The sequence below is a fragment of the Carcharodon carcharias genome, chromosome 7, assembly GCF_017639515.1.
Source record: "Carcharodon carcharias isolate sCarCar2 chromosome 7, sCarCar2.pri, whole genome shotgun sequence".
Lineage (NCBI taxonomy): Eukaryota > Metazoa > Chordata > Chondrichthyes > Lamniformes > Lamnidae > Carcharodon > Carcharodon carcharias.
The window spans coordinates 189,073,789-189,101,731 of NC_054473.1; the positions used below are offsets into that span (position 1 = coordinate 189,073,789).

The following is a 27,943-nucleotide window of genomic DNA, read 5'->3' on the forward strand; positions in this document are numbered from 1 at the left end:
TCTGGACTACAAGTCCAGTGACATTCCCACTACACCACCATCGCCCCGAGCAGTTTATCAAAGGCGTTTGTGTCTATTAGCAGCTGCAATGCAGCTCCCGGCGACTGCATGATTGTCATTCGATTCCAGTCAGGTGGGTTCTCACTTATTGTTGTCGCTGCCACATACATGGCCATGGATGAGAGCTCATAAACCAGCAGTGAGGTAGGGTTTTTTTAATTCATTCGTGGAATGTGGGCTTCACTGGCTGGGCCAGCATTTATTGCCCATCCCTAATTGCCCTTGAGAAGGTGGGGGTGAGCTGCCTTCTTGAACCGCTGCAGTCCATGTGGTGTAGGTACACCCTCAGTGCTGTTAGGGAGGGAGTTCCAGGATTTTGACCCAGCGACAGTGAAGGAACGGTGAAATATTTCCAAGTCAAGAAGGTGAGTGACTTGGAGGGGAACTTCCAGGTGCTGATGTTCCCATCTATCTGCTGCCCTTGTCCTTCTAGATGGTAGTGGTCGTGGGTTTGGAAAGTGCTGTCTAAGGAGCCTTGGTGAGTTTCTGCAGTGCATCTTGTAGATGGTACACACTGCTGCTACTGTGCGTCAGGAGTAAATGTTCATGGTCATAGTGCCAATCAAGCGGGCTGCTTTGTCCTGGACAGTGTCGAGCTTCCTGAGTGTTGTTGGAGCTGCTGGTGAGGGAGGGAGGCAGAAATTCCCAGTGACAAAAAGAATGGAGGCAACAGAACTTGACAGGTAGAAAATGAAACCAAAAGCTAAAGGGTTGCTGAGTGCTGGAAACTGCAATTAGAAACTGCTATAAACTCCAGGCTTCAGAATGTTAATCTCTGCAAGGAAGCAGTGTGATTGCAGACAGTCCCAATGAGGAGACAATATTAAAATAGTGCAAATTGGCTCCAAACTGCTTCACTTGCACTGCTACCAACTTTTTATTTTAAACTGAACTCAAATTCTGAAGCTGCCCTAATGAGATTTGAACTGAATCTCTAGTAACAAAACCTCTACACTCCTGTGAATTTAAATTACCAGGGCTGTCAATCTGTAATTAAAAAGAAACAGAGCCAGCAACCCAGAGAGAGAAAATAAGAGACAGTTTAGTGTTTCAGGCAAGAACCTCTGTCAGACCCCGAGACCCTCCCCGCCCTACTGTCAGACCCACGTTTTGGCTGCAAGGCAACTTGGCTGTTCCTTAGACTAAAAGGGACAACAAGGGACTGTCCACAATGTTATTGTGTCTTATGTGCTTCAGGTATTGTCTGGACTGCTGTTCCATTAGTTAGTCTAATCACCCCTTCTGAAGTCAACAGCCCCACATGGATTCAGTGACAGACCATGACCTCCAGCTCAAAATCTTCTCACCCAATGGGGTGAAAGTGCATCCTTGAAACACACAGCCTTGCATACATCTTCATAGCTCAACTGGAATAGAAGAATAGAGGGAAATGGGACAGAGGTTGAATCGGGGTGGGTTATGGGGTAGATGCCAAGCAGCAAGATTGGAGAGTAATCCTGGATGCTTTCCATGATTGTTGACTGTGCCTTTAGTTTCTGCACAGTCCGTTTTGCAAACTCCTGCTTTTCTCAGTCCTTCGGGGATCTGAATACTTCCCGGACACAGACCACTGGACAACAGAAATATACACATCAAAGAAAGAAATTTAAATTAAAACAGACAATTCAAAGCAAAACCCCTTTCCATAAAATTTCCTGATGTTGACACTTGCCATCTCTGCCCCCTCCTATTGCTGCATATTGTTAGACTCCTGCCCAGCTCCAGTGTTTTCAGTGAATGGTGGGTGCCCATTATCTGAGAAACTATGCGCATGCTCAAGAAACAAATCCTTTAAGACGCTCAGCTCCTTGCTGAGCAGTTTGATTTTTGCTTCCAGACGCTCATTCTCCTCTTTCAGCTCATTGACTCTCTGCTGTGTGTCCTGAGCCTTCTGTTTGCTCTTTAAGCGGCTCTTCCTCACCGCCATGTTGTTCCGTTCTCGCCGCTGTCGGTACTCCTCGCTCTCCTTGTTGTAACTCGCACTCTTTTTGCTTTGTTTACTTGGTGCCATGGTCTTGCCAGCCCCTGAGGGACTGAGTGGATGGAGCTGCGGGACTTGCTGTACACCGACACTGGCACCGCTGCTGCTGGGCTGGAGCTGCACTCTGCTCACTCCATTCTGACCTGTGCTCTCTTTGGGATGAGTGGAAATGACAGACCGTGCACTCATTTGGGTCAACGGCCCCCTTGATGATCTGGATTCTCTTCACGTTGGGTTTATGAAGTGCCAAGTATTACAAAGTGGGAGAAATGTCCCCCAGGAGTGACAGTGCCACACAAGGGATCCACACAACCTAAAAACAAGAGAAGATAAGTGACTCCACAGAAACTGACAAAACTCAAAATGGAGATGGATTTCCAGAACAAACATTACCTTTACACACAATGTTTTATTTGTAGTTTTTGCCTTTGAAAAGCCTTGGGATTTTTTTTAATGAATTAAAGTTGCTCTAAAAATGCAGTTGTTTGAACATGACGGGTACCTGGGCTAGGGTTCTGAGGCAAAGACAAATGGCAGAGGTACACCACTGAGACAGAGACAGGCAGATGTGAATAATCTCAATTTTGCTCCTATTTGTCTAGAAAGGTGACAATATAAAACCAGTAAACGGGTCTCTGACCAAAGCAGTCTCTTGCGCTGGTGAGGCAGTGATGACTGGCTCATAACTAAGCAGAAAAGCTGATCACCCTGAAACGTTAATTCTGTTTCTCTCCACAGGTGCTGCCTGGCCTGCTGAGTATTTCCACCATTTTCTGTGTTTTAATAGCAGATTTCAGATTGTTTATGCAGACCACGTCCACCGATTCACAGAAACAATCAATGGTTGTGCCAGGAGAACGTGGAGAGCAAATTAACAACTGGGGAGATTTACACTGAGTCCAAATGCTAATCAATGGGCAGTGATATGAATGTCCACTAGGTTACAGTACATAAATGTGCTTTTAAACCTACGTCAGAACAGAGTGTAAGACCTGGGAATGGGGAGAAAACATGCATAAAGAAACCTGCACACATCAGCAAATGGCAAGCATTGCAGGGGTGGTGGGGAAAGCCACAGGAAGAACAGTTCTGCTCTGTATCTAGTCAGTATTCCCAGATAGTTAACATTTAATAAACCAGTAACACAGTAACTGCTTCAAATAGTCTCGCCATCTTGGGTAACTCTAGAACTTGGGTAACAGAGTCAGACTCATCTACAGCACAGAAGGGGGTGGTGTGGCCCATCATGTCTGTGCTGGCTCTCTGTACAGCAATCCAATCAGTCCCATTCCCCCACTCTATCCCCGTAACCCTGTAAGTTTATTTCATTCAAGTGCCCATCCAATTTCCTTTTGAAATCATTGATCATATTTGTTTCCACCTCCCCCCCACCCCGTGGGCAGTAAGTTCCAGGTCTTTACCACTCACTGTGTAAAAAAGTTCTTCCTCACATCCCCTCTGTTTCTCTTGCCCAAAACCTTAAATCTGTGTCCCCCTAGTCCTTGTACCATCAGCCAATGGGAACAGCTTTTCTTTATCTACCTTATCCAAACCTGTCATCATCTTGTCCAACTCTATCAAATCTCCCCTCAATCTCCTTTTCTCCAAGGAGGACAACCCCAGCTTCTCCAACCTAACCTTGTAGTTAAAATCCCTCATCCCTGGAACCATTCTGGTAAATCTCCTCTGCCCCCCTCTCAAGCACCCTCACATCCTTCCTAGTGTGGTGACTAGAACTGGATGAAATACTCGAGTGGCGGCCTAACCAGAGCTTTATAAAGGTTCAGCATAACTTCCCTGTTTTTGTGCTCAATACCTCTAGTGATGAAGCCCAAGATTCCAAATGCTCTGCTAATCACTCTCTCAGTATATACTGTCATCTTCAGTGATATATGCACTAGAGCAACTCACCAAGGCTCCTTCGACAGCAGCTTCCACACCTATGACTACAAGGACAGCAGGTAGATGGGAACACCACCACCTGGAAGTTCCCCTCCAAGTCTCACACCATCCTGACTTGGAAATATATCTCCATTCCTCCACTGTCGCTGGGTCAAAATCCTGGAACTCCCTTCCTAACAGCACTGTGGGTGTACCTACACCACATGGACTGCAGCAGCTCAAGAAGGTAGCTCACCACCACCTTCTTGAGGGCAATTAGGGATGGGCAATAAATGCTGGCCCAGCCAGCGACACCCATACCTTGTGAAAGAATAAATTTAAAAATGCACATGACCCCCAGGTCCCTCCGTCCCTTCACACTCCCAATGAGGGTATTGTGAGACATAAAAACTTGCATGGACCAGACACAAGCATTAGTAGCAGGAGTAGACCATATAACCCACCGAGCCTGCTCCGGCATTCAATAAGATCATGACTGATCTCATTTTAACTTCAACTCCACATTCCTACCCACCCCCAATAACCTTTCGCTCCCTTGCTTATCAAGAATCTATCTATTCAAAAATTCTGCCTCAACCACCTTTTGGGGAAAAGAATTCCAAAGTCTCTCAACCCTCAGAGAAAAAAATGTGGGAACCTGTGGAAAGCACCAAGTAAAAAAAAAGTCAGCATGAAAATTGCAGGTTTCTGAAAAACTCATCGATCTGATTATTGTATTCAGGGACTCTCCCACCGACCCCCACCCTCCTGACCCCGCCACACACCCGGATTCCGTGACAACAGATTCTACCGTCAATGACAGTAACTCACTATCATTGAAATGAGGCAATCATTGAAATGAAATAATAAAGGACATAGCTGAATCTTTCTAAGGTAGAGGTGGTGTCAACCACTTACTATGCACTGTTCTGCTAAACACGCCTCTCTCTCCCCAGCAACCGGCCAGTGGAAAATTAAAAGCTTTTAACCATACACTTGATTTAATACCTGCTGGTTCAGAAACAATCATTGCCCAGCGGAGCATGTGACATTAGTTGGTACAGTAATAGACTAATAATACAGTCAAGAGGCACTCTGCTAACTAGATGTTTAATCAGGTAGCCAGTGACAGCATCGTTAAACAGTCTGCCTGTTAAAAGTGACTCCAGTATCTCTCCCAAGATGGAACATCACTGCCCCAGGCACAGCTTTCAATGGCTTAAGAGTTAAGAGTTACTCTTCAGACCATTGTTCTGTGGCAGTAATTTAGGGGCTGCGAGCGATGTATCTTCTAGACTATGGTCGCAGGTCTTAAGAGATTCTCTCTTCACTTAGCAGAATTTTTACAAAATGTTTTACATGTTTTTTCAATATTGAGGAATGAGTATCTTCATTAAATCAAAGCAAACCATCCAAACCGCAGGCTAGGAGTGAGATTGCTGCTCCGATAGCAAGACAGGTCTCAGCAAGAAATCAGGCAAGCTTCCAGTTAGGAGGAGGAATTACCAAATCAGGGAAACAAACCGGAACAAAATCTCTTTCAAATTAATTTTTCTTCCTCATTTTCCTGCCAATTTTCTTCTCTCCTTAGCTGCAAGTGTCAACTTCACTCTAGGGAGTGGCCCTCACACCGGCGTACAGCCCCCTCGCTAATGTCTGCCCCCCTCGCTGGGGTGCAACTGTAAAGTCATTGTCACCTTCTTCACTTCAACTTGGGTGCTGGATTTCCTCAGGCTATTTACTGAGCCGGGGGCAGGTGGGGGAGCGGGGGCAGGTGGGGGAGCGGGGGCAGGTGGGGGAGCGGGGGCAGGTGGGGGGGTGGGGGGGGCGGTGTGCATGGGCAGGGGCAGGGGCAGGGCAGGGGGATGTACAGCAAGAGTCTGCCCTTCAGCTGCAATCCGCTGACTCTGTCCAGACCAGGTTTTAAACTGAGGTTCAGTTGTCTCTTGCTCTGAGTGGCAAGGTTGCAGGTTCAAGTCATGCTCCAGAGACCTGAGCAAGTAATTAAGGCTGACACTCTGAATGCAGTACCCAGGGTGCGTTGCCCCGTCAGAGGGTCAGTACTGAGGGAGTGCTGCTCTGTCAGAGGGTCAGTGCTGAGGGAGTGCTGCTCTGTCAGAGGGTCAGTGCTGAGGGAGTGCTGCTCTGTCAGAGGGTCAGTGCCGAGGGAGTGCTGCACTGTCAGAGGATCAGTACTGAGGGAGTGCTGCACTGTCAGAGGGTCAGTGCTGAGGGAGTGCTGCACTGTCAGAGGGTCAGTGCTGAGGGAGTGCTGCTCTGTCAGAGGGTCAGTACCCAGGGTGCGTTGCCCCGTCAGAGGGTCAGTACTGAGGGAGTGCTGCTCTGTCGGAAGGTCAGTGCTGAGGGAGTGCTGCTCTGTCAGAGGGTCAGTGCCGAGGGAGTGCTGCTCTGTCAGAGGGTCAGTGCTGAGAGAGTGCTGCACTGTCAGAGGGTCAGTGCTGAGGGAGTGCTGCTCTGTCAGAAGATCAGTGCTGAGGGAGCACTGCTCTGTCGGAGGGTCAGTGTTGAGGGAGTGCTGCTCTGTCGGAAGGTCAGTGTTGTGGGAGTGCTGCTCTGTCAGAGGGTCAGTGTTGAGGGAGCGCTGCTCTGTCAGAGGGTCAGTGTTGAGGGAGCGCTGCTCTGTCAGAGGATCAGTGTTGAGGGAGCGCTGCTCTGTCAGAGGATCAGTGTTGAGGGAGCGCTGCTCTGTCAGAGGATCAGTGTTGAAGGAGCGCTGCTCTGTCAGAGGATCAGTGTTGAGGGAGTGCTGCTCTGTCAGAGATGCTGTCTATTGCACAAGACATTAAACCAAAGACCCATTTTCCTCCTCAGTTGCAAAGGCACTTTCAAAGAATAGCAGGAGCCTTCTCCCCAGTATCTGGGCCAATATTTATCTTTTTGCAAACCTAAAACAGATTATCTTGTCATTTAGCTCATAGCTGTTTGCGGGATCTTGCTGTGCACAAGCTCTCTGCCATGTTTACTCCATTCCAGCAGTATCTACACTTCCAAAGCACTTCAGTAGCTATAAATCACTGTCTGACAGCCTGAGGTCAAGAAAGATGCTATCCAAATGAAAGTCTTTATATATGGTATTTGTCATTGTGTTCTGTAAGCAGTTGGCACCATTTACACTGTGCTATACTGTTATTGTCTACATTCATGTTGTTAGAGCTCAGCTCCAAGTCCACCGCTTGCATACTTTTCCTCCTTGTATAACCTCAAGATTTTGAAATCAAGGCTCCAACTTGTTCCTTTCCAGCACCTCAAACTGCTCCCCTCCCTTGATCATTCCTCCTACAGTCTACATGCTTTGAAACTCCAAGCTAGGATTCACCTTAGCATCAAGATAAAAGCCAAAAACTGCAGATGCTGGAAATCCAAAACAGAAATACCTGGAAAGACTCAGCAGGTCTGGCAGCATCTGCGGAGAAGAACACAGTTAACGTTTCCAGTCCAAATGACCCTTCAACGGAACTAAGTAAAAATAGAAGGGAGGTGAAATATAAGCTGGTTTAAGGGGGGGTGGGGGGGTGGGACAGATAGAGCTGGATAGAGGACCATTGATAGGTGGAGATAACCAAAAGATGTCACAGACAAAAGGACAAAGAGGTGTTGAAGGTGGTGATATTATCTAAGGAATGTGCTAATTAAGGATAGAAAGCAGGACAAGCAAGGTACAGATAGCCCTTGTGTTGGGGGGGGGGGGGTGGGGAGAAGGAATTGAGTTTTATCTCTACCTTTTAACCTTTTATGATCCCTTCACCCCACCCCACCCCCACTAGGGCTATCTGTACCTTGCTCGTCCTGCTTTCTACCCTTAATTAGCACATTCTTCAGATATCACCATCTTCAACACCTCTTTGTCCTTTTGTCTGTGACATCTTTTGGTTACCTCCACCTATCAATGGTCCTCTATCCAGCTCTATCTGTCCCACCCTCAACCCCCCCCCCACCCCCCCCCCAACCCAACCAGCTTATATTTCACCTCTCTTCTATTTTTACTTAGTTCTGTTGAAGGGTCATTTGGACTGGAAACGTTAACTGTGTTCCTCTCTGCAGATGCTGCCAGACCTGCTGAGTTTTTCCAGGTATTTCTGTTTTTGTTTCACCTTATCACCACCACCCATTTATCTCTTCTGTGCCTTTACGCTTTTCAATCTTAGTGCGGCTCTGTGAGCCTTGGCCATTCAGCTGTGTTACTCAATATCAACAGCATGAAATACCGTATCAGTGAAAGAGAAGGTAGGGCAGCAACATTTCAGTGTAAATCACTATAATTTTCATCGCTTCACCACTGCTGACTGTGTCTTCAGCTACCTGGGCCTTAATCTCTCATTCCCTCCCTAAACCTCTCTACTTCTCTTTCCTCCTTTGAGACACTCCTTAAAATCCACCTCCTAAACTGAGCTTTCAACCACCTGTGCTGACATTTCCCTATTTGGCTCAGTGACGATCTCTCCCTCGAATAACGTTCCTGTGGGGCACCTTTGGCATTTAAGGTAATTATATAAATACGAGCTGCAGAAAAGAGAAGATTAGAAGTCAATTTAAGAGAAACAATATTTCAGTTTGAACGTGGTTGCTATTCTCTGGGGTTTGTTGGCAGTATTCTCCAACTGGAAAGGAGTCACACAGGTTCGACGCCGTTTCGTGTCCAGACTCGAATACTTGGCGACTGCACAGCAAAAGTGAAACTGTGCAATGGATATGAAGCAAGTCGTACATACACGTTTCACTATTGCACTTTATCAAAATCAAGGGAAAATCAGCAGAAATCTCATGGTTGGAGGTTAAAATCTCACCACAAACTTGTAGCTAGTTACTGGCCCTAATATAGCCCAGCTAACATCACCCTGGTGTTCCTATTGACCCTGAGCTGAGTTACTGAACCAAGACCACCTGCTTCCACATCGATAACATTGGCTGCCTCCATTCCTGCTTCAGCACATTTGCAGCTCATACCCCCATCCATACTTTAGTACCTCCAGGCTGATATTTGTAGCGCTCTCCCTGCCTACCTGCCACCTTACCTCCCCCAAGAACTGGAGTTCACCCAAAAACTGTTGCCTGTATTCTAGCACGCAGTAAGTGTTGTTTTACTCATCACCCGCCTGTGCTCACTGCCAGTCCAACAACTGATTTTAAAATTCTCATCCTGGTGTTCAAATCCCTCCGTGGCTTCATCTCCTCCCCACCTCTGTAACCTCTTTCCTGGGGAGGGATTTGAACACAAAGATGAGAGTTTTACTGACATGGCACAGACTCCCTAGGGCAGCAGCCTGCCAGCACTGCACACGATTACGCTGCCCGGAGACTCTTATTCTGACAGCTCATTCAAACCCATCAATTGTGAGCAGAGTTCTCAAACTCAAGAGCTCTGTGTAGTCAATAAAATTGAAGTCATTCGTGCAACTACAGTTAGTGAGTGAAAAGAGAACAACAGCTTGCATTTATATAGCACCTTTAACATAGTAAAATGTGCTGCACCTGAGTGAAATCAGAGGAACATTTGACAATGAGTCACATAAGGAGGGCACAATCTGGCTAACAGCATTGAGATAAATGATCAGTTAATCTGCTTTTGATGGTGTTGATTCATATTGGCCAAGACACTGGAGCCATTCTCCTGCTTTATTCTGACAGTCATTGTGGGATCTCTATCGTTCACCAGAGACACCAGGCACGCCCTCAATTAATATTGCACCCAAATGATAATATCTCCGACTGCGCGGTACCTGCCCGCGCCACAGCCAAGACTGCACGGTACCCGCCCGGGTCACGGCCAAGACTGCACGGTACCCGCCTGGCCAAGGCTGCGTGGTACCTGCCCGCGCCACAGCCAAGACTGCACGGTACCCGCCCGGGTCACGGCCAAGACTGCGCGGTACCCGCCCGGCCAAGACTGAGCGGTACCCGCCCGGCCAAGACTGCGCGGTACCCGCCCGGGTCACGGCCAAGACTGCGCGGTACCCGCCCGGGTCACGGCCAAGACTGCACGGTATCCGCCCGGCCAAGACTGCGTGGTACCTGCCCGGGTCACGGCCAAGACTGCGCGGTACACGCCCGGGTCACGGCCAAGACTGCACGGTATCCACCCGGCCAAGACTGCGCGGTACCTGCCCAGGTCACGGCCAAGACTGCGCAGTACCCGCCCGGGTCACGGCCAAGACTGCGCGGTACCCGCCCGGCCGAGACTGCGCGGTACCCGCCCGGCCGAGACTGCGCGGTACCCGCCCGGCATCACGGCCGAGACTGCGCGGTACCCGCCCAGCCACGACTGCGCGGTACCCGCCCGGCGTCACGGCCGAGACTGCGCGGTACCTGCCCGGCCGAGACTGCGCGGTACCCGCCAGGCCGAGACTGCGCGGTACCCGCCCGGCCAAGACTGCGCGGTAACCGCCCGGCCAAGACTGCGCGGTACCTGCCCGGGTCACGGCCAAGACTGCGCGGTAACCGCCCGGCCAAGACTGCGCAGTACCCGCCCGGTGCCATGGCCATGATTGCGCGGTACCAGCCCAGCCAAGACTGCGTGGTACCCGCTCAGCGTCACGGCCGAGACTGTGCGGTACCCGCCCGGCCATGATTGCGCTGTACCCGCCCAGCCAAGACTGCGTGGTACCCGCCCGGCGTCACGGCCGAGACTGCGCGGTACCCGCCCGGCCACGATTGCGCGTTACCTGCCCGGCGTCATGGCCGAGACTGCGCGGCACCCGCCCGGCCGAGACTGCGCGGTACCCGCCCGGCGTCACGGCCGAGACTGCGCGGTACCTGCCTGGCGTCACGGCCGAGACTGCGTGGTACCCGCCCGGCCGAGACTGTGCGGTACCCACCCAGCCGAGACTGCGAGGTACCCGCCCGGCGTCACGGCCGAGACTGCGCGGTACCCGCCCGGCCGAGACTGTGCAGTACCCACCCAGCCGAGACTGCGTGGTACCCGCCCGGCGTCACGGCCGAGACAGCGCGGTACCCGCCCGGCCGAGACTGTGCGGTACCCACCCAGCCGAGACTGCGCGGTACCCGCCCGGCGTCATGGCCGAGACTGCGCGGTACCCGCCCGGCCGAGACTGTGCGGTACCCACCCAGCCGAGACTGCGCGGTACCCGCCCAGCCGAGACTGCGCGGTACCCGCCCGGCGTCACGGCCGAGACTGCGCGGTACCCGCCCGGCGTCACGGCCGAGACTGCGCGGTACCCGCCCGGCGTCACGGCCGAGACTGCGCGGTACCCGCCCAGCGTCACGGCCGAGACTGCGCGGTACCCGCCCGGCGTCACAGCCGAGACTGCGCGGTCCCCGCCCAGATCCACAGTTACAATTGCGCGGTACCCTGTCAACAATACAATGCAGGGCCACCTATTTCCAGGCACACTGTACACTACAGCTCAGGGTCCACACTGCATCACCATTGAAAATTTACAAAAACACACAAAATCTAAAGACTGGAAGACGCATGTTGATTGAGTCAGCCCCTTCCCACTCTTCTAGCAGTTGTAATCAATGATGGGTTTCTTTGCTGGTCTAAGTAAGGATATTGTTCAGGCCCCCTGTGGGTTGCCATGAGCTGTGTGATTACCTGAGAAATTGTGAGGGGAGTTGAACATGATGGAATTGCAAAGAAACATTCCTCACCCCCACTCTGCCACCTCCTGACCTTACACCAGAAGGAAGAGTTTTAGGGAAGCAGCTGAAGGTCGTTGAGCCAAGGACGCGCCCCCTCAGAAACTCCCGCCTCTGGCCGAGGGAGAAACCCTCACTACATTTAAAAAGTATTTGAATATGAACTTGAAGAGCTGTAACTTACAAGGCTGCAGACCAAGAGCTCAAAAGTGGGATCAGGCTGGATAGCAACTTGCCAGCTGGTATGGAGATGATGGGTCAAATGGCCTCATTCCCAGTTGTAAGCTTCTGAGATTCTATTTTTGGTGCCTGACTCTCCATAGCTTAATCATCATCATGCTTTGCATCAGATATTAGTCTACTCATTGGAGGGACTTTCCTTTGACCCCCAGCCACTGACCTCAGATTGCTAAGGCTCCCTGATGCTGTGCTCAAACAAATGCTGCCTTGATGCGATTGGCAGCTCCTGTCACATCTCGGGCCAATCTCTCAATCCACTCTTAGTCGAGTGAGAAGGTTATTGATAAGGTGTTGCAGGATTTCCCTATCGATGTCTCCTCCCTTCACTTTCTGATGATTGGGGGGAGGCTGATGGGATAGCAATTGGACATGTTATATCTTTCCTTGTTTTTTTTTTGTGGATAGAACATACCTAGACAATCTTCCATATTGTAGAACAGATGCCAACACCACAGCTGAATTGGAACAGCTTGGCCAGGGGGACACTTTAGCTTTTGTGTATCAACAGCACCATTGCTGTGTCCAGTGCACTCAGACATTTCCTAATCAACCTGGCTGAACATATCTGATATCTTTGATGTAATCTATTATTTATAGAAATCTCAGTGTCATCACTGATGAAGCTGCACCCTCCCCACCATTTCACTCTCATGTTACACAGCTGGAAGTACACGCTTCAGACACAGGCCATAATTGTAATGGGCAGGATCTGGGATCATGCTGCTGGTTAGTTTAACACTGTTCATGTAGATAGAGTATAATCATGTGGCAGTCCAACAGTTATACCTTCATGAAATCCCAGTGACAACACAAGAGCTATTTCTGAATTTGACACCTCACCTCCACCCTCTCCTCCTACACAACCATGATCCAGACTGGGAAGGTCCCATTTTCTATTGTTGGAACTTGTTGGTTTGGTTTGACTGGACCAGATGGTTTTTTCCCTATATTGACTGTGCTCTACGAGAGGCTCCTGTGGAGCCGATTCTTGTTTGTTGAGCCCGGAGCAACCCATGGTCACCCCTGTTAACCCAAAGTAGTGACAGGATGCCATTTTCGAGAAGAGAAGGATAATGAATCCAGCTCTCACCCCTTCCATCAATGTTCTTCAACAGCTCGTTTTAAAGCCCATCATCAATGGTAGTTATTCTCGACAGTAACTACTCCTAATACGAATTATGGAATGATGCAGCACAGCATGAGGCCATTCAGCCCATCACCCATCTGTTAGCTCTTTGAAAGAGTGATCCAATTAGTCCCACTTCTCCTGCTCTTTCCCCACTGCCCTGCAAATTATTCCCCTTCCAGTATATATCCAATTCCCAACTGAAAGTTACTATTGAATCTGTTTCAGGCAGTGTATTCCAGGTCAAAACTACTTTTCAATATAAGGGGCTACAGCTACTAAGCTGATGTGATGTGTGTTAGATATGGCCATGTTACATTGCTATGAACTGGATTTGGTTTTAGATCACAGTTGGTCTGGTGCAATTCAGGAGTAAAACGCTTGCAGTGCTCATTGGGGAAAAGCAAAAGACCTCACATGAGAATCTTACACTCACTGCACTAATCACATTAGAAGTCAAGTATAAAACTTACCAGACAGCATAAATGCTTGGAAACTTTTAAAAACTTAACACTACAAAATAATTACCAGCCTTTACTAACATATTCCCTACCACTCATCGAGTAAAACTGATCACTCTGGTTTTATTTAAATAACTGACACATTTTAAATCAACACCTCTTAACAATTATTCCACCATCCCCACGTACAGCAGCAAACTCAATACTGATGCACACAAACACACTTTTAAAATGTTCTTCCTGAACGGAGCATAAAAGCTTGAATCTTCCACATTTCTGAGGCTATATTACTTGTGTACAATTTTCAGAACTTAACCTCAAGAAAACTTCTTTCATGAAAGTTAATGAACTTCCTCAGGAACCCAGAAACAGGATTTAGATCACGACACTCGTGAGAATGACAGCAGCTTGTTCATGACCTAGTAACTTGGCAGTAAACAATTCTGCTAACTGCAGTTTTTACACCAATATAATGCAGAAAAAGCAGGTTGCTTTCATACACTGGCCTTAGCTTCACCTGGCCTATGTACAACTCATGAATCACCTCAAACAGACGATGAAACCAACCCCAAAGAGATAGGGAGCAGTCTGAAATCCCCACAAAACAATGGCACTTAACAATCAATGTAATGGACCAGAAGAAAGGGGTTTAACCGAGCTTATTGAGGGGGACAGACTGGGATGGTTCTTTCCCTATAGATGGTCCTAAAGTTGCTGATGATTTTGGTTGATGTACAGCTGTATTGTGTCACTTGATTAGACAGGCAGTGCACTGGATATAGTTGAGCTGTCATGTGTCTGACGTGAGGGAGTGGAGATGGGCTTTCTGCTAGGTGAAACCATCTATATGATGGTGGCTGATTCATCAGGAAGATCAAAAATCATGGCACAAGGGAATAGTTTGATGTGCTTCACACTTCGTGTCACATCGCAAGCAAGGTCAGAGGGCAGGAGGTTTTGAGAGCGAACTTCTGGGGAGACAAAGGGAAGTCCACCCAGATCCCAGGAGCAGTTAGTGAGCATAGCGGGATTGCAGTGATAGTGATAGTGCAGGGTGGCCTTGAGAGACAGAAAGGTTGAGAGGGTCTCTGAGGTTGCGAATGGAAAGTTTATATAGTTCTTCACCCAAGTGCCAATTATTCAGCCGAAGCAATAAATGTCACTGTCACTAAGGGGCTATCGGCCAAGCCCAATCCTGTTCTCACTCAATAGCCACCCAGGTGGATTGTCTAATTGAGGTCACTAATGATAATCAGGAGCAGGAACCCTGTCTGATTTATTTCTTTCCTACCATAAAAACATTGTGACTGACTGTAACACCCTAACTCTCACCTTGGCTACTCACCCACCACACAACGCCAAAATACCTTGGCCTCACTCTTGACCGTACATTGACCTTCCAGCAACAGCACCAGAACACCGGAGTCAAGGTCAAGGTGAGAATGAATCTCATACGCAAACTGGTGGGAATCAGCAGCACCAACACACGACACACTGCTTCACTCACCCTCGTCTACCCAACAACAGAATACTGCTGCCCAGCCTGTCTCAGGAGCCAGCACACAAACATGGTCCATATCCACCTTCAGGAGGCCAGGAGGGTTATTTCAGAAACTTTGAGACCAACTCAGCTCGAGCAGCTTCCTGTGCTCACGCACACTGAGAGCTTCCTGATGTCCACAGGGAAAATATCCTCCTCAAAAACACCATCGCTGACAGCTAACAAAGCACTTCCATTGACACAGCGCCACAAAAAAATACCCAAGCGTTCGTCTGAAATCCCGTAACCCCGACTGGAACGCACTCCACACCCTGATGGACATCCCCACCCTTCGATGGACGTCCCCTGGTTGACTGCAAACATCACCAACTGCAGCCAGATAACTGACCCGAGCGGTGACGCCTCAGGTTTCAACCTCCCTCGGAAAATCTAGGCTCTCTCAGCCACTTGAAGATGGGCCAGGGAAGTTGGGGCCATTATTCCTATCCGTTCAAACACAACAAGAGGTTGTAAAGGTTTTGTTCAGCCTTAGCTGCGGAGCGGGGTGCCTTCATGACTACTTTGCTACTTTAACCTGCCTGATGTTCATCTAAAGGAAATTTGACCCGTTATGATTTGAAGGCAGAGATGTTGTTCCTGGGGGTCAGAGGAATGGTAGAGAGATAGAGTTGAGTACGTATGGAAGCTTCAGGTCAGGAAGAGGAAAGGCCAAGGTTGAACCTTTGAGGTACTTCAGCAGTGACACTGTGAGAGAGCAAGGGTAAGCCAATACTACAGATGCAGCAGCACTAAGTAGACTGATAGGGATGATTAAAGCATTTATCCTTCAGTACTGTTTTGTCATCTGTTCACTGTGATGTCTGATGACATGAGCAAAAGACTTGCAGTTGCCAAAACCAAAACCAAAACAGTGCGAGTTTCCAGTGTAAAAACAACACAGACCACAGTGTTTACAAGGCTGCAATCTCACCCGAGTGTCCTGATCATTATAAAATGCATTTTTTGATAAAATCTGGGTCCTTTGATTAGGTCACAGCCTGCAAGTTTTCCCATGTATCCAGTGTCCTAAAGATAATCAGTGCTGCCAGCATAAAGTATTCACATTTCCATTCTATTTATTGAAACTGAAAAGCAGTGATCAGTACAATTAGACTCTGCTGTCAAACTGCAGTTGCATTCCAAGTTTACAAATGGCAATATTGCAACTAATATGATAAAAGGAGGAAGAAAAAATCACATCAAACTCATTGATACAGTTCGCTACATTTCTGATCCAATATTATCACTCACTTCAAAACGATCCCATCAGTAATAGTCCTGAAACCATCAGCATTTCACCCGAGCTCTAACTAAGCTCTCCTGACAGTTTCAATTTAAGCAAAAACTATAAACTGCAGTGTTTCTTTTTTAAAACACTAAATTATGACATATTCAATCTAGTAACAACACAAGGTCTCACTCAGCCACAGAGCTACTTGCTCAGGATGTCAAATCCATTTTCTTCCGAGTGAAAGAATAACACCTGGTGGAGGAGGGTAGTGGTACTGTCACTGAGCTAGTAATCCAGAGACCCAGGGCAATGCTCTGGGAACCTGGGTTCGATTCCCACCACAGCAGATGGTGAAACTTGGATTCAATAAAAATCTGGAATTAAAAGTCTAATGACAACCATGAAACCATTGCCGATTGTCATGAAAACCCATCTGGTTCATCAATGTCCTTTAGGGAAGGAAATCTGCAGTCCTTACTGGGTCTGGCCTACATGTGACTCCAGACCCACAGCAATGGGGTTGACTCTTAAATGCCCTCTGAAATGGCCGAGCAAGCCATTCATTCTCAAGGACAATTAGGGATGGGCAATAAGTGCTGGCCTAGCCAGCAATGCGATGCTCCCCCATCCCATGAACGAATTTTATAAAACCCTCATAATATCACAGAACGTAGCACCTAAGATTATGGGCTCAAGTTCTGGATTGGGGTTTGAACCCACAACCTTCTGTCCCAGAGGTAGAAGCACTACATCTGAGCCAAACAGATCTCAAAAAGGGTGAAGTGATGCGGTTACACCTGTATCCTTGCTGCTGGGAGTAATGTTAAGCAATATGAGCAGTACACAACATTAAAGTAAGTGAACTTCAGTTAAGTTGAACTTAGCTGACAGTGTAGTGGTAGTTCAGTGAGCACTACCCAGGTACCTAATATCAGCACACTGACCACTTTCTCACTAAACATCCAGTAATGATGTCAGCCAGCATCAAGGATACTGAGAGCACGCGCAGTTCCCAGATAAACCCAACTATCCCCCCAGCTCTCCCCTTGCTCTGAGCTCATAACCAATCAATTCAAGGCTTCCAACCTAATCTCAGGACAAGTTAAAAAATGCAATATCATTCTCAACAATTTGACGTCATTTGAATTTCGCAAACACACAGCAAGCTTGAATCACTCCCCTACACTCTCCCCTACACACAGCAGGCTTGAATCACTCCCCTACACCTCTCCCCTACACCTCTCCCCTACACACAGCAGGCTTGAATCACTCCCATACATGCTCCCCTACACCTCTCCCCTACACACAGCAGTCTTGAATCACTCTTGTACACTCTCCCCTACACTCTTCCATACACACAGCAGGCTTGAATCACTCCCATACACTCTCCCCTACACACAGCAGGCTTGAATCACTCCCATACACTCTCCCCTACACACAGCAGGCTTGAATCACTCCCCTACACCTCTCCCCTACACCTCTCCCCTACACACAGCAGGCTTGAATCACTCCCCTACACCTCTCCCCTACACCTCTCCCCTACACACAGCAGGCTTGAATCACTCCCATACATGCTCCCCTACACGCTCCCATACACACAGCAGTCTTGAATCACTCTTGTACACTCTCCCCTACACTCTTCCATACACACAGCAGGCTTGAATCACTCTTGTACACTCTCCCCTACACTCTTCCATACACACAGCAGGCTTGAATCACTCCCATACACTCTCCCCTACACTCTCCCCTACACACAGCAGGCTTGAATCACTCCCCTACACCTCTCCCCTACACTCTCCCCTACACACAGCAGGCTTGAATCACTCCCCTACACCTCTCCCCTACACCTCTCCCCTACACACAGCAGGCTTGAATCACTCCCCTACACCTCTCCCCTACACCTCTCCCCTACACACAGCAGGCTTGAATCACTCCCATACATGCTCCCCTACACGCTCCCATACACACAGCAGTCTTGAATCACTCTTGTACACTCTCCCCTACACTCTTCCATACACACAGCAGGCTTGAATCACTCTTGTACACTCTCCCCTACACTCTTCCATACACACAGCAGGCTTGAATCACTCCCATACACTCTCCCCTACACTCTCCCCTACACACAGCAGGCTTGAATCACTCCCCTACACCTCTCCCCTACACCTCTCCCCTACACCTCTCCCCTACACACAGCAGGCTTGAATCACTCCCATACATGCTCCCCTACACGCTCCCATACACACAGCAGTCTTGAATCACTCTTGTACACTCTCCCCTACACTCTTCCATACACACAGCAGGCTTGAATCACTCCCATACACTCTCCCCTACACACAGCAGGCTTGAATCACTCCCATACACTCTCCCCTACACTCTCCCCTACACACAGCAGGCTTGAATCACTCCCCTACACCTCTCCCCTACACCTCTCCCCTACACACAGCAGGCTTGAATCACTCCCCTACACCTCTCCCCTACACCTCTCCCCTACACACAGCAGGCTTGAATCACTCCCCTACACCTCTCCCCTACACCTCTCCCCTACACACAGCAGGCTTGAATCACTCCCATACATGCTCCCCTACACGCTCCCATACACACAGCAGTCTTGAATCACTCTTGTACACTCTCCCCTACACTCTTCCATACACACAGCAGTCTTGAATCACTCTTGTACACTCTCCCCTACACTCTTCCATACACACAGCAGTCTTGAATCACTCTTGTACACTCTCCCCTACACTCTCCCCTACACACAGCAGGCTTGAATCACTCCCCTACACCTCTCCCCTACACCTCTCCCCTACACACAGCAGGCTTGAATCACTCCCATACATGCTCCCCTACACGCTCCCATACACACAGCAGTCTTGAATCACTCTTGTACACTCTCCCCTACACTCTTCCATACACACAGCAGGCTTGAATCACTCCCATACACTCTCCCCTACACACAGCAGGCTTGAATCACTCCCCTACACCTCTCCCCTACACTCTCCCCTACACACAGCAGGCTTGAATCACTCCCCTACACCTCTCCCCTACACCTCTCCCCTACACACAGCAGGCTTGAATCACTCCCATACATGCTCCCCTACACGCTCCCATACACACAGCAGTCTTGAATCACTCTTGTACACTCTCCCCTACACTCTTCCATACACACAGCAGGCTTGAATCACTCCCATACACTCTCCCCTACACACAGCAGGCTTGAATCACTCCCATACACTCTCCCCTACACTCTCCCCTACACACAGCAGGCTTGAATCACTCCCCTACACCTCTCCCCTACACCTCTCCCCTACACACAGCAGGCTTGAATCACTCCCCTACACCTCTCCCCTACACCTCTCCCCTACACACAGCAGGCTTGAATCACTCCCATACATGCTCCCCTACACGCTCCCATACACACAGCAGTCTTGAATCACTCTTGTACACTCTCCCCTACACTCTTCCATACACACAGCAGGCTTGAATCACTCCCATACACTCTCCTTCTCTGGATTAGATATGTAAACTGGACTGTTTCTTTAATTAACTGATGTTCATCGCTCAATAAATCATAGGTATCAGCGAACCCCAGTTCATCAGGGTAATCGCAGCTATTTAGACAATACTGGTACTCAGCATCAGCCACAACCAAGGGGTACATACAACGTGCACTGATGTAACATTTAGCTAATTTCCAGGCTGTGGTTAGTTTATAAATCATGAGGATTAAAGTTTCAGCCACCCAAACCCTTGATTAGACTCTGTAACTCATGTATATTGTTCCTCAGTAGGATCAAAACTACACAGTATTCCAGATGTGGTCTCATGAAAGCCCTGTAGAATTGCAGCAAGGCTTCTTTATTCTTGCACTCCAACCTCCTTGCAGTAAAGGCTATCATTCCATTTTCCTTCCTAATTGCTTGTTCCCCCTACATGTTAACGTTCAAGGAAGCCCAAATCCCTTTGAATCCGATCATTTACTCTCACCATTTCAAAATTATTCTGCTTTTCCACCTTTCCTAGCAAAGCAGAATTTCACACTTCCCCACATTACACTCCATCTGCCTTCTTGCCCAATCACCTAACCTGTCTATATCCAGAGTGTCTTTGAATGCTCTTCAGTTTACAGGCCCAACTTGCTTTGTATTTTACTCAAAACATAATCTACTCAGACACTGATCCCTGATATGTAAGAAACATATTACTATATCTCCTATGCATCCTCTCCTAGACAGTGGTATTGTCACGAGACTAGAATTCCAGAGACCCAGGGTAATGCTCTGGGGACCCAGGTTTGAATCCCGCCACGGCAGATGGTGGAATTTGAATTCAATAAAAATCTGGAATTAAAAGTCTGATGATAATGACAAAACCATTGCCAATTGTCGTAAAAAACCATCTGGTGTTGCATCATGGACTGAGAATTGGTTAGCAGACAGGAAACAGAGAGTAGGAATAAGTGGGTCTTTTTCAGAGTGGCAGGCAGTGACTAATGGCATACCACAGGGATCAGTGCTTGGGCCCCAGCTAGTCACAATATATATCAATGATTTGGGTGAGAGAACCAAATGTAATATTTTTCCAAGTTTGCTGACAACACGAAACTAGGTGGGAATGTGAATGGTGAGGAGGGTGTTAAGCAGCTTCAAGGCGATTTAGACAGGTTGAGTGAGTGGGAAAATACAGGGCAGATGCAGTAGAATGTGAATAAGTGTGATGTTATCCACTTTGATAGGAAAAACAGAATGGCAGAGAATTATATAAATAGTGATAGATTGGGAAATGATGATGTACAAAGGGACCTGGGTATCCTTGTACACCAGTCACTGAAAGCAAGCATGCAGGTGCAACAAGCAGTTAAGAAGGCAAATGGTATGTTGGCCTTCATTGTGAGAGGACTTAAGTACAGGAGCAAGGATGTCTTACTGCAGCTGTACAGAGCCTTGGTGAGACCACACCTGGAGTATTGTGTGCAGTTTTGTTCTCCTTATCTAAGAAAGGATAGAATTGCCATAGAGAGAGTGCAGCGAAGGTTCACCAGACTGATTCCTGAGATGGCAGGATTGTCATATGAGGAGAGACTGGGCTGACTAGGCCTGTATTCACTGGAGTTTAGAAGAATGAGAGGGGATCTCATTGAAACATATGCAATTCTTACAGAGCTAGACAGACTGGATGCAGGGATAATACTTCCTCTGGCTGGAGGATCTAGAACAAGGGGTCACAGTCTCAGGATATGGGGTAGACCATTTGGGACTGAGATGAGGAGAAACTTCTTGACTCAGAGGGTGGTGAAGCTGTGGAATTCTCTACCACAGAGGCTGTGGAGGCCGAGTTACTGAATATATTTAAGAAGGGAATAGATAGATTTCTAGATGCTAAAGGTGTCAAGGGGTATGAGGAGAGAGCGGGAGTATGGCGTTGAGATGGAGGATCAGCCATGATCATATTGAATGGCAGAGCAGGCTCAAAGGGCCAAATGACCTACTCCTGCTCCTATTTTCTATGTTTCCAAGGTTCACGAATGTCCTTTAGGGAAGGAGATCAGCCATCTTTACCTGGTCCAGCCTACATGTGACTCCAGACCCACAACAATATGGTTGACTCTTAAGTGGCCTCTGAACAAGGGCGACTCGGGATGGGCAATAAATGTTGGCCTGGCCAGCAATGCCAACATCCCATGAACGAATAAAAAGAAATAGCACAAGAGAAGCCTGTGCATCCACCTGAGAAGGAAGAGGGGGCTTCAATTTAATGTCTCATCCAAAAGATGCTGCCTCTGATAGTGAAGCACTCCCTCAGTACTACACTGGAGTGCCAGCCAAGATTAGGTGTTTGAGTTTCTGGCGTGGGTTTTGAACCCATGACCTCTGATCCAGAGACAAGAGTGCTAGCTGCTGAAAGAAGCTAACACTATAGTGTTCTGTGCCCCTAATAAAACATAGGCATCCACATGCTTCTAAAAAAGGAGATTTTTTACATGACCTTATCCTAGTTCCTCATTCATGCATTAACCACGAACTTCCATCGTCCCCCATTAACCTTCATCTGAATGAAATCGGCTATTGTAATCTCTGTAACAATCTATGCTGACTAAACCTGTCTTTACCAAGGAAGATGCTGCCTAAATCATAATGAAAGATAGGAAGCTGAGAGGATGGATGGGCTAAAAAAATTGATAAAGAGGATAGAAAGGCTGTACTTCAAATTGATAAGTCACCAGGCCTGGATGAGATGCATCTGAGGTTATTGAGGGAACTAAGGGTGGAAAATGCAGAGGCACTGGCCATAATTTTCCAGTCTTCCTTAGGTAGAGGGGTGGTACGAGAGGACTGGAGAATTGCACATTTAAACCCTTGTTCAAAGAAAGTGTGAAAGGATAAGCTCAGCAACTACAGGCCAGTCAGTTTAACCTCAGTGGTGGGAAAGTTTTTAGAAATGATGATCTGGTACAATATGAAGTCACTTAGAGAAGGGGTGCATTAATTAAGGCATTCCAGCACAGATTTAGAGGCAAATTTTTATGAGGACAATGCAGTTGATGTGGTGTACATGCACTTCCAAAAGATGTCTGATAAAGTAGATGTACCAGCAAAGTTAAATCCCATGTTATAAACGGGACAGTGGAAGCATGGATATAAAACTGGCTGAGTGACAGGAAACAGAGAATAGTGTGAATGGTTGTTTTTTGGACTGGAGGAAGTTATACATTGGGGTTGCCTAGGAGTTAGTACTGGGACTGCTTTACCTGATCTATATTAATCCCCTAGACTTGGGTGTGCAGGACACAATTTCAAAATTTGCAAATAATACAAAACTTGGAAATATTCTGAACTGTGAGGACAACAGTGACATAGTCATAAAGTCATAGAGGTCTACAGCACAGGAAAAGGCCCTTTGGCCCATTGAGTCTGCACCAGTCAAACAAGTACCTAACTATTCTAATCCCATTTTCCAGCACTAGACCCATAGCCTTGTATTCCATGGCATCGCAAGTGTACATCCAAATACTTCTTAAATGTTATGAGGGTTTCTGCCTCTACTACCCTTTCAGGCAGTGAGTTCCAAATTCCCACCACCCTCTGGGTGAAAAAATTCTTCTGCACATCCCCTCTAAACCTCCTGCCCCTTACCTTAAATCTATGCTCCCAGGTTATTGACCCCTCCCCCAAGGGGAATAGTTCCTTCCTGTCTACCCTATCTACGCCCCTCATAATTTTATACACCTCAATTATGTCCCCCCTCAATCTCCTCTGCTCCAGGGAAAATAATCCCAGTCTTATCCAATCTCTCATTACTAAAACTCTCCAGCTCAGGGCAACATCCTGGTAAATCTCCTCTGCACTCTCTCTAGTGCAATCACATCCTTCCTATAATGCGGATTCCAGAACTGCACGCAGTACTCTAGCTGTGGCCTAACCAGCGTTTTACACAGTTCCAGCATAACCTCCCTGTGACAGACTTCAAGAGGACATAGGCAGGCTGGTGGAATGAGTGGACACATAATAACAGATGAAATTTAGTACAGAAAAGTGTGAAGTGATTCATTTTGGTACGAATGAGGAGAGACAATATAAACTAAAGGATACAATTCCAAAAGGGATGCGAGAACAGAGGGACCTGGGGGTATATGTGCATAAATTGAAGTTGGCAGGACAGGCTGGGAAAGTAATTACAAAGTCTGATGGGATCCTGGGTTTTATAATTAGCCCCATAAAGTACAAAAGCAAGAGATTATCATATGCCATAAAACACTGATTCAACCTCAACTGAAGTATTGCATCTACTTTCGGGCACTGCTCTTTAGGAATGACATCAAAGCTTTGGAGCAGGGGTGAGAAACACTTTTCCTATCACAGGCCATTCACACAGACAAAATCAGTCGCAGACCCCACACACACACACACACACACACACACACACACACACACACACACACACACACACACACACACACACACACACACACACACACACACACACACACACACACACACACACACACACACACACAAAATCAACTCAATTTAGTTTCTTTTAAAAAGAGAGAAGACAGAAACATTCAACGCACCCATTGTTTTAATGTGATGGCAGAATTTGAATATTGTTAAATGTTATTATAGTAATTTAGTTGACCTTTTTAACCAAAGCAAATTCTTAATGATGATGATAAATGCTATTTTGAAGGCGCTACTGTCATAGGCCTATTGTCTTAGGAGTCTTGCTGTGGGCCGGATAACATTGAGCAACAGGCCGGATCTGGCTAACAGGCTGTAGGGTCCCCACCTCTGCTTTAGAGGGCGCAGAAAAAGATTCACAAACATGGCTCCTGAGATGAGGAACTTCAGTTAGATAGATTGATAGATCGGAGAAGTTAGGACTGTCTTCTTTAGAGAAAAGAAGGTTGAGAGGACACTTGGTAGGAGAATTAAAAATCATGAGGAGTCTGGACAGAGTAGATGCAGAAGAACTATTTCCATTGGCGGAAGGATCAAGAATCAGAGGACACCGGTTTAGGACGACTAAAAGAAATTCCAAACGGCCACATGAGGGTTTTTTTTAAAAGCAGTGAGTAATTAGGATCTGGAATGCACTGCCTGATTGTGGGGAGGCAGGTTCTATATTGGCTTTCAAAAGGGAATTAGATAAGCACAGAAGAGAAAAAAAAATTGCAGGGATACAGGGAATGGAGAGTGGGACTAGCCGAGCAACATTTAGACAGCCAGCACAGACATGACAAATCAAATAGTTTCTTCTGTGCTGTAACCAATCTTTGATCCTATTAAGCCTCATTCTCTGGGCATACTGTGTGCTCTCTGTTGCTGTGTATAAACTGCACCTCCATCTCTAATTGCCTACTTGACACTGAAGAGGTCAAATTTCCTAAAGGCTCAGGAGGGATGTGTATCTGTGTGTGCGCGTGTGTGTGCGTGCGTGTGCGTGCGTGTGTGTGCCGTGTGCATGTGTGTGCGTGTGTGCCGTGTGCGTGTGTGTGTGCTGTGTGCATGCGTGCCGTGTGCATGTGTGTGTGTGTGCTGTGGCAGGCAGTGTTGAATATGCTGAAGGGTGAGATAGACAGATTTTCAGGCTGTTGGGGAATGAAGGGATATGGGAAGCAGATGGGAAAGTGGAACTGATGCCCAAGAACAGCCATGATCATGCTGAATGATGGAGCAGGTTTGATGGGCCGAGTGGTCTGCCCCCCACCTTCCACCTCCATCCCCACCCCACTCCCCGGACAGGGAACCTTCTCCAATTTTTTGTGTTGTAATTGGTGGGAGTGCATGGAAATGGCGAGGGGGGAGGGGATGGGGATGGGGATGATGGAGATGGGGGGGAGATGGGGGCGGGGGCGTGGGGATGGAGATGGGGGCGGGGGGGTGGGGATGGGGGGGGGAGTATGGAGAGGATGGAGATAGGGGTGGGGATGGGGGAGGGGAAGGGGGGAATGAGTGGGAGGGTGGGGGGGATAGGGGGATGGGGTGGGGATGGGGATGGGGGGGGCGGGGATGGAGATAGGGGGATGGGGATAGGGGTGGGGATGGAGATGGGGGCGGGGGGGTGGGGTTGGGTATGGGGATGGGGATGGGGCGGGGGGGTGGGGATGGGGGTGGTGGGGGGGGGGGGGGATGGGGGCCGGTGGGGGTGGGGATGGATGGGGAGAGTATGGAGAGGATGGAGATAGGGGTGGGGATGGGGGAGAGGGAGGGGGGAATGAGTGGGAGGGTGGGGGGGGGATGGGGGTGCAGATGGGGGATGGGGGTGGGGATGGAGATAGGGGGATGGGGGTGGGGATGGGGATGGAGATGGGGGCGGGATTGGGTATGGGGATGGGGGGGTTGGGGGGGGATGGAGATGGGGGCGGGGGGGTGGGGTTGGGTATGGGGATGGGGCGGGGGGGTGGGGGGATGGGGGATGGGGGTGGGGATGGAGATATGGGGATGGGGATGGGGGGGCGGGGATGGAGATAGGGGGATGGGGGTGGGGGTGGGGATGGGGGGGGATGGAGATGGGGGCGGGGGGGTGGGGATGGGGGCGGTGGGGGGGGTGGGGGTGGGGATGGATGGGGAGAGTATGGAGATGGGGGTGGGGATGGGGGAGGGGGCGGGGGGAATGAGTGGGAGGGTGGGGGGATAGGGGGATAGGGGGTGGGGGGATAGGGGGTAGGGGGGTGGGGGGCGGGGTGGGGGTGGGGGGCGGGGGTGGGGGGCGGGGGGGGTGGGGATGGAGATGGGGGCGGGGGGGGTGGGGGTGGGGATAGGGGTGGGGATGGGGGAGGGGGCGGGGGGAATGAGTGGGAGGGATAGGGGGTGGGGGGTGGGGGGGGTGGGGATGGAGATGGGGGCGGGGGGGCGGGTGGGGATGGAGATGGGGGCGGGGGGGTGGGGGTGGGGATAGGGGTGGGGATGGGGGAGGGGGCGGGGGGAATGAGTGGGAGGGATAGGGGGTGGGGGGTGGGGATGGAGATGGGGGCGGGGGGGGTGGGGTTGGGTATGGGGATGGGGCGGGGGTGTGGGGATGGGGGTGGTGGGGGGATGGGGGATGGGGGTGGGGATGGAGATGGGGGCGGGGGGGTGGGGATGGGGGCGGTGGGGGGGTGGGGGTGGGGATGGAGATGGGGATGGGGAAGGGGGAGGGGCGGGGGGAATGAGTGGGAGGGTGGGGGGGATAGGGGCTGGGGGGGCGGGGGGGGGATGGAGATAGGGGGATGGGGATGGGGATGGGGATGGGGATGGGGGGGGTTGGGGGGGGATGGGGAGGGGGCGGGGGGGAATGAGGGGCGGGGGGGGACTGAGTGGAGAGGGTCGGGGGGGATGGGGATGGGGGTGGGGATGGGAGATGGGGCGGGGGGGTGGGGATGGGGGCGGTGGGGGGGTGGGGGTGGGGATGGAGATGGGGATGGGGATGGGGGAGGGGGCGGGGGGAATGAGTGGGAGGGTGGGGGTGGGGATAGGGGTGGGGGGCGGGGGGGGGGTGGGGGTTGGAGATGGGAGGGGATGGGGATGGGGATGGGGATGGGGGGGTTGGGGGGGGATGGGGGGATGGGATGGGGGATGGGGGGGCGGGGGGGAGGTGGGAGGGTGGGGGGATAGGGGTGGGGCTGGGGGGGGGGGGGGGGATGGGGGCGGTGGGGGGATGGGGGTGGGGATGGAGATGGGGATGGGGATGGGGGAGGGGGCGGGGGGAATGAGTGGGAGGGTGGGGGGGATAGGGGCTGGGGGGCGGGGGGGGGGGTGGGGATGGGGAGGGGGTGGGGGGAATGAGTGGGAGGGTGGGGGGGATAGGGGGATAGGGGGTGGGTGGGGGCTGGGGTGGGGATGGGGGAGGGGGGTGGGGGGAATGAGTGGGAGGGTGGGGGGGGATAGGGGGATAGGGGGTGGGGGGCGGGGGGGGGGGGGGGGTGGGGATGGTGTCTGACCCCCTCCCCCATGATTTGCCTGATTCCCTGACCTGCATTAGCCCCGCCCCCCCGGGTCATTAGGGGGTCGCGCGCGCGCCCTCCCCCCTCCCCCCTCCCCCCTCCCCCCGGCAACCTGCGGCCTCCGCCCGCCCGGCCCCTCACCCGGAGCCAGCAGCAGTAGCAGCAGCAGCAGCAGCACCGCCGCCACCCGGAGCCGCCCCGGGGTCTGGAAGCTGCTGAGCCCGGCTGCCGTGCCCCCTCCCCTGTGTCTCCCCACCCCCTTCCCCCTCAGCCCCCGGGGCCTTACCGACTCCGGACGGTTTCGCTCAGGATTTTCGGTTTTTAATTTTTTTTCCGGCGCTCGAAGGCCGGCGGTCCCGCCCCCGTCATTCACTCGGGAGACTGACC

The 27,943-nt window shown here is 50.1% G+C and overlaps 1 protein-coding gene across 1 annotated transcript; it reads right to left on the reverse strand.

Moving 5' to 3' along the window:
• Positions 1–445: 445 nt before the first annotated feature.
• On the reverse strand, positions 446–27,943 carry cebpg (CCAAT enhancer binding protein gamma). The gene is made up of 2 exons (XM_041190899.1): positions 27,843–27,943; positions 446–2,354 (listed from the first exon to the last, which is right to left on the reverse strand). Exon 2 carries the CDS (start codon positions 2,228–2,230, stop codon positions 1,748–1,750), a length of 483 nt encoding a protein of 160 aa, XP_041046833.1. The 5' UTR covers positions 2,231–2,354; positions 27,843–27,943; the 3' UTR covers positions 446–1,747.

Bases quoted from the DNA above. Each gene is read 5' to 3' on its own strand.
- cebpg (XM_041190899.1), bottom strand. From the start codon at position 2,230: ATGAGTGCACGGTCTGTCATTTCCACTCATCCCAAAGAGAGCACAGGT.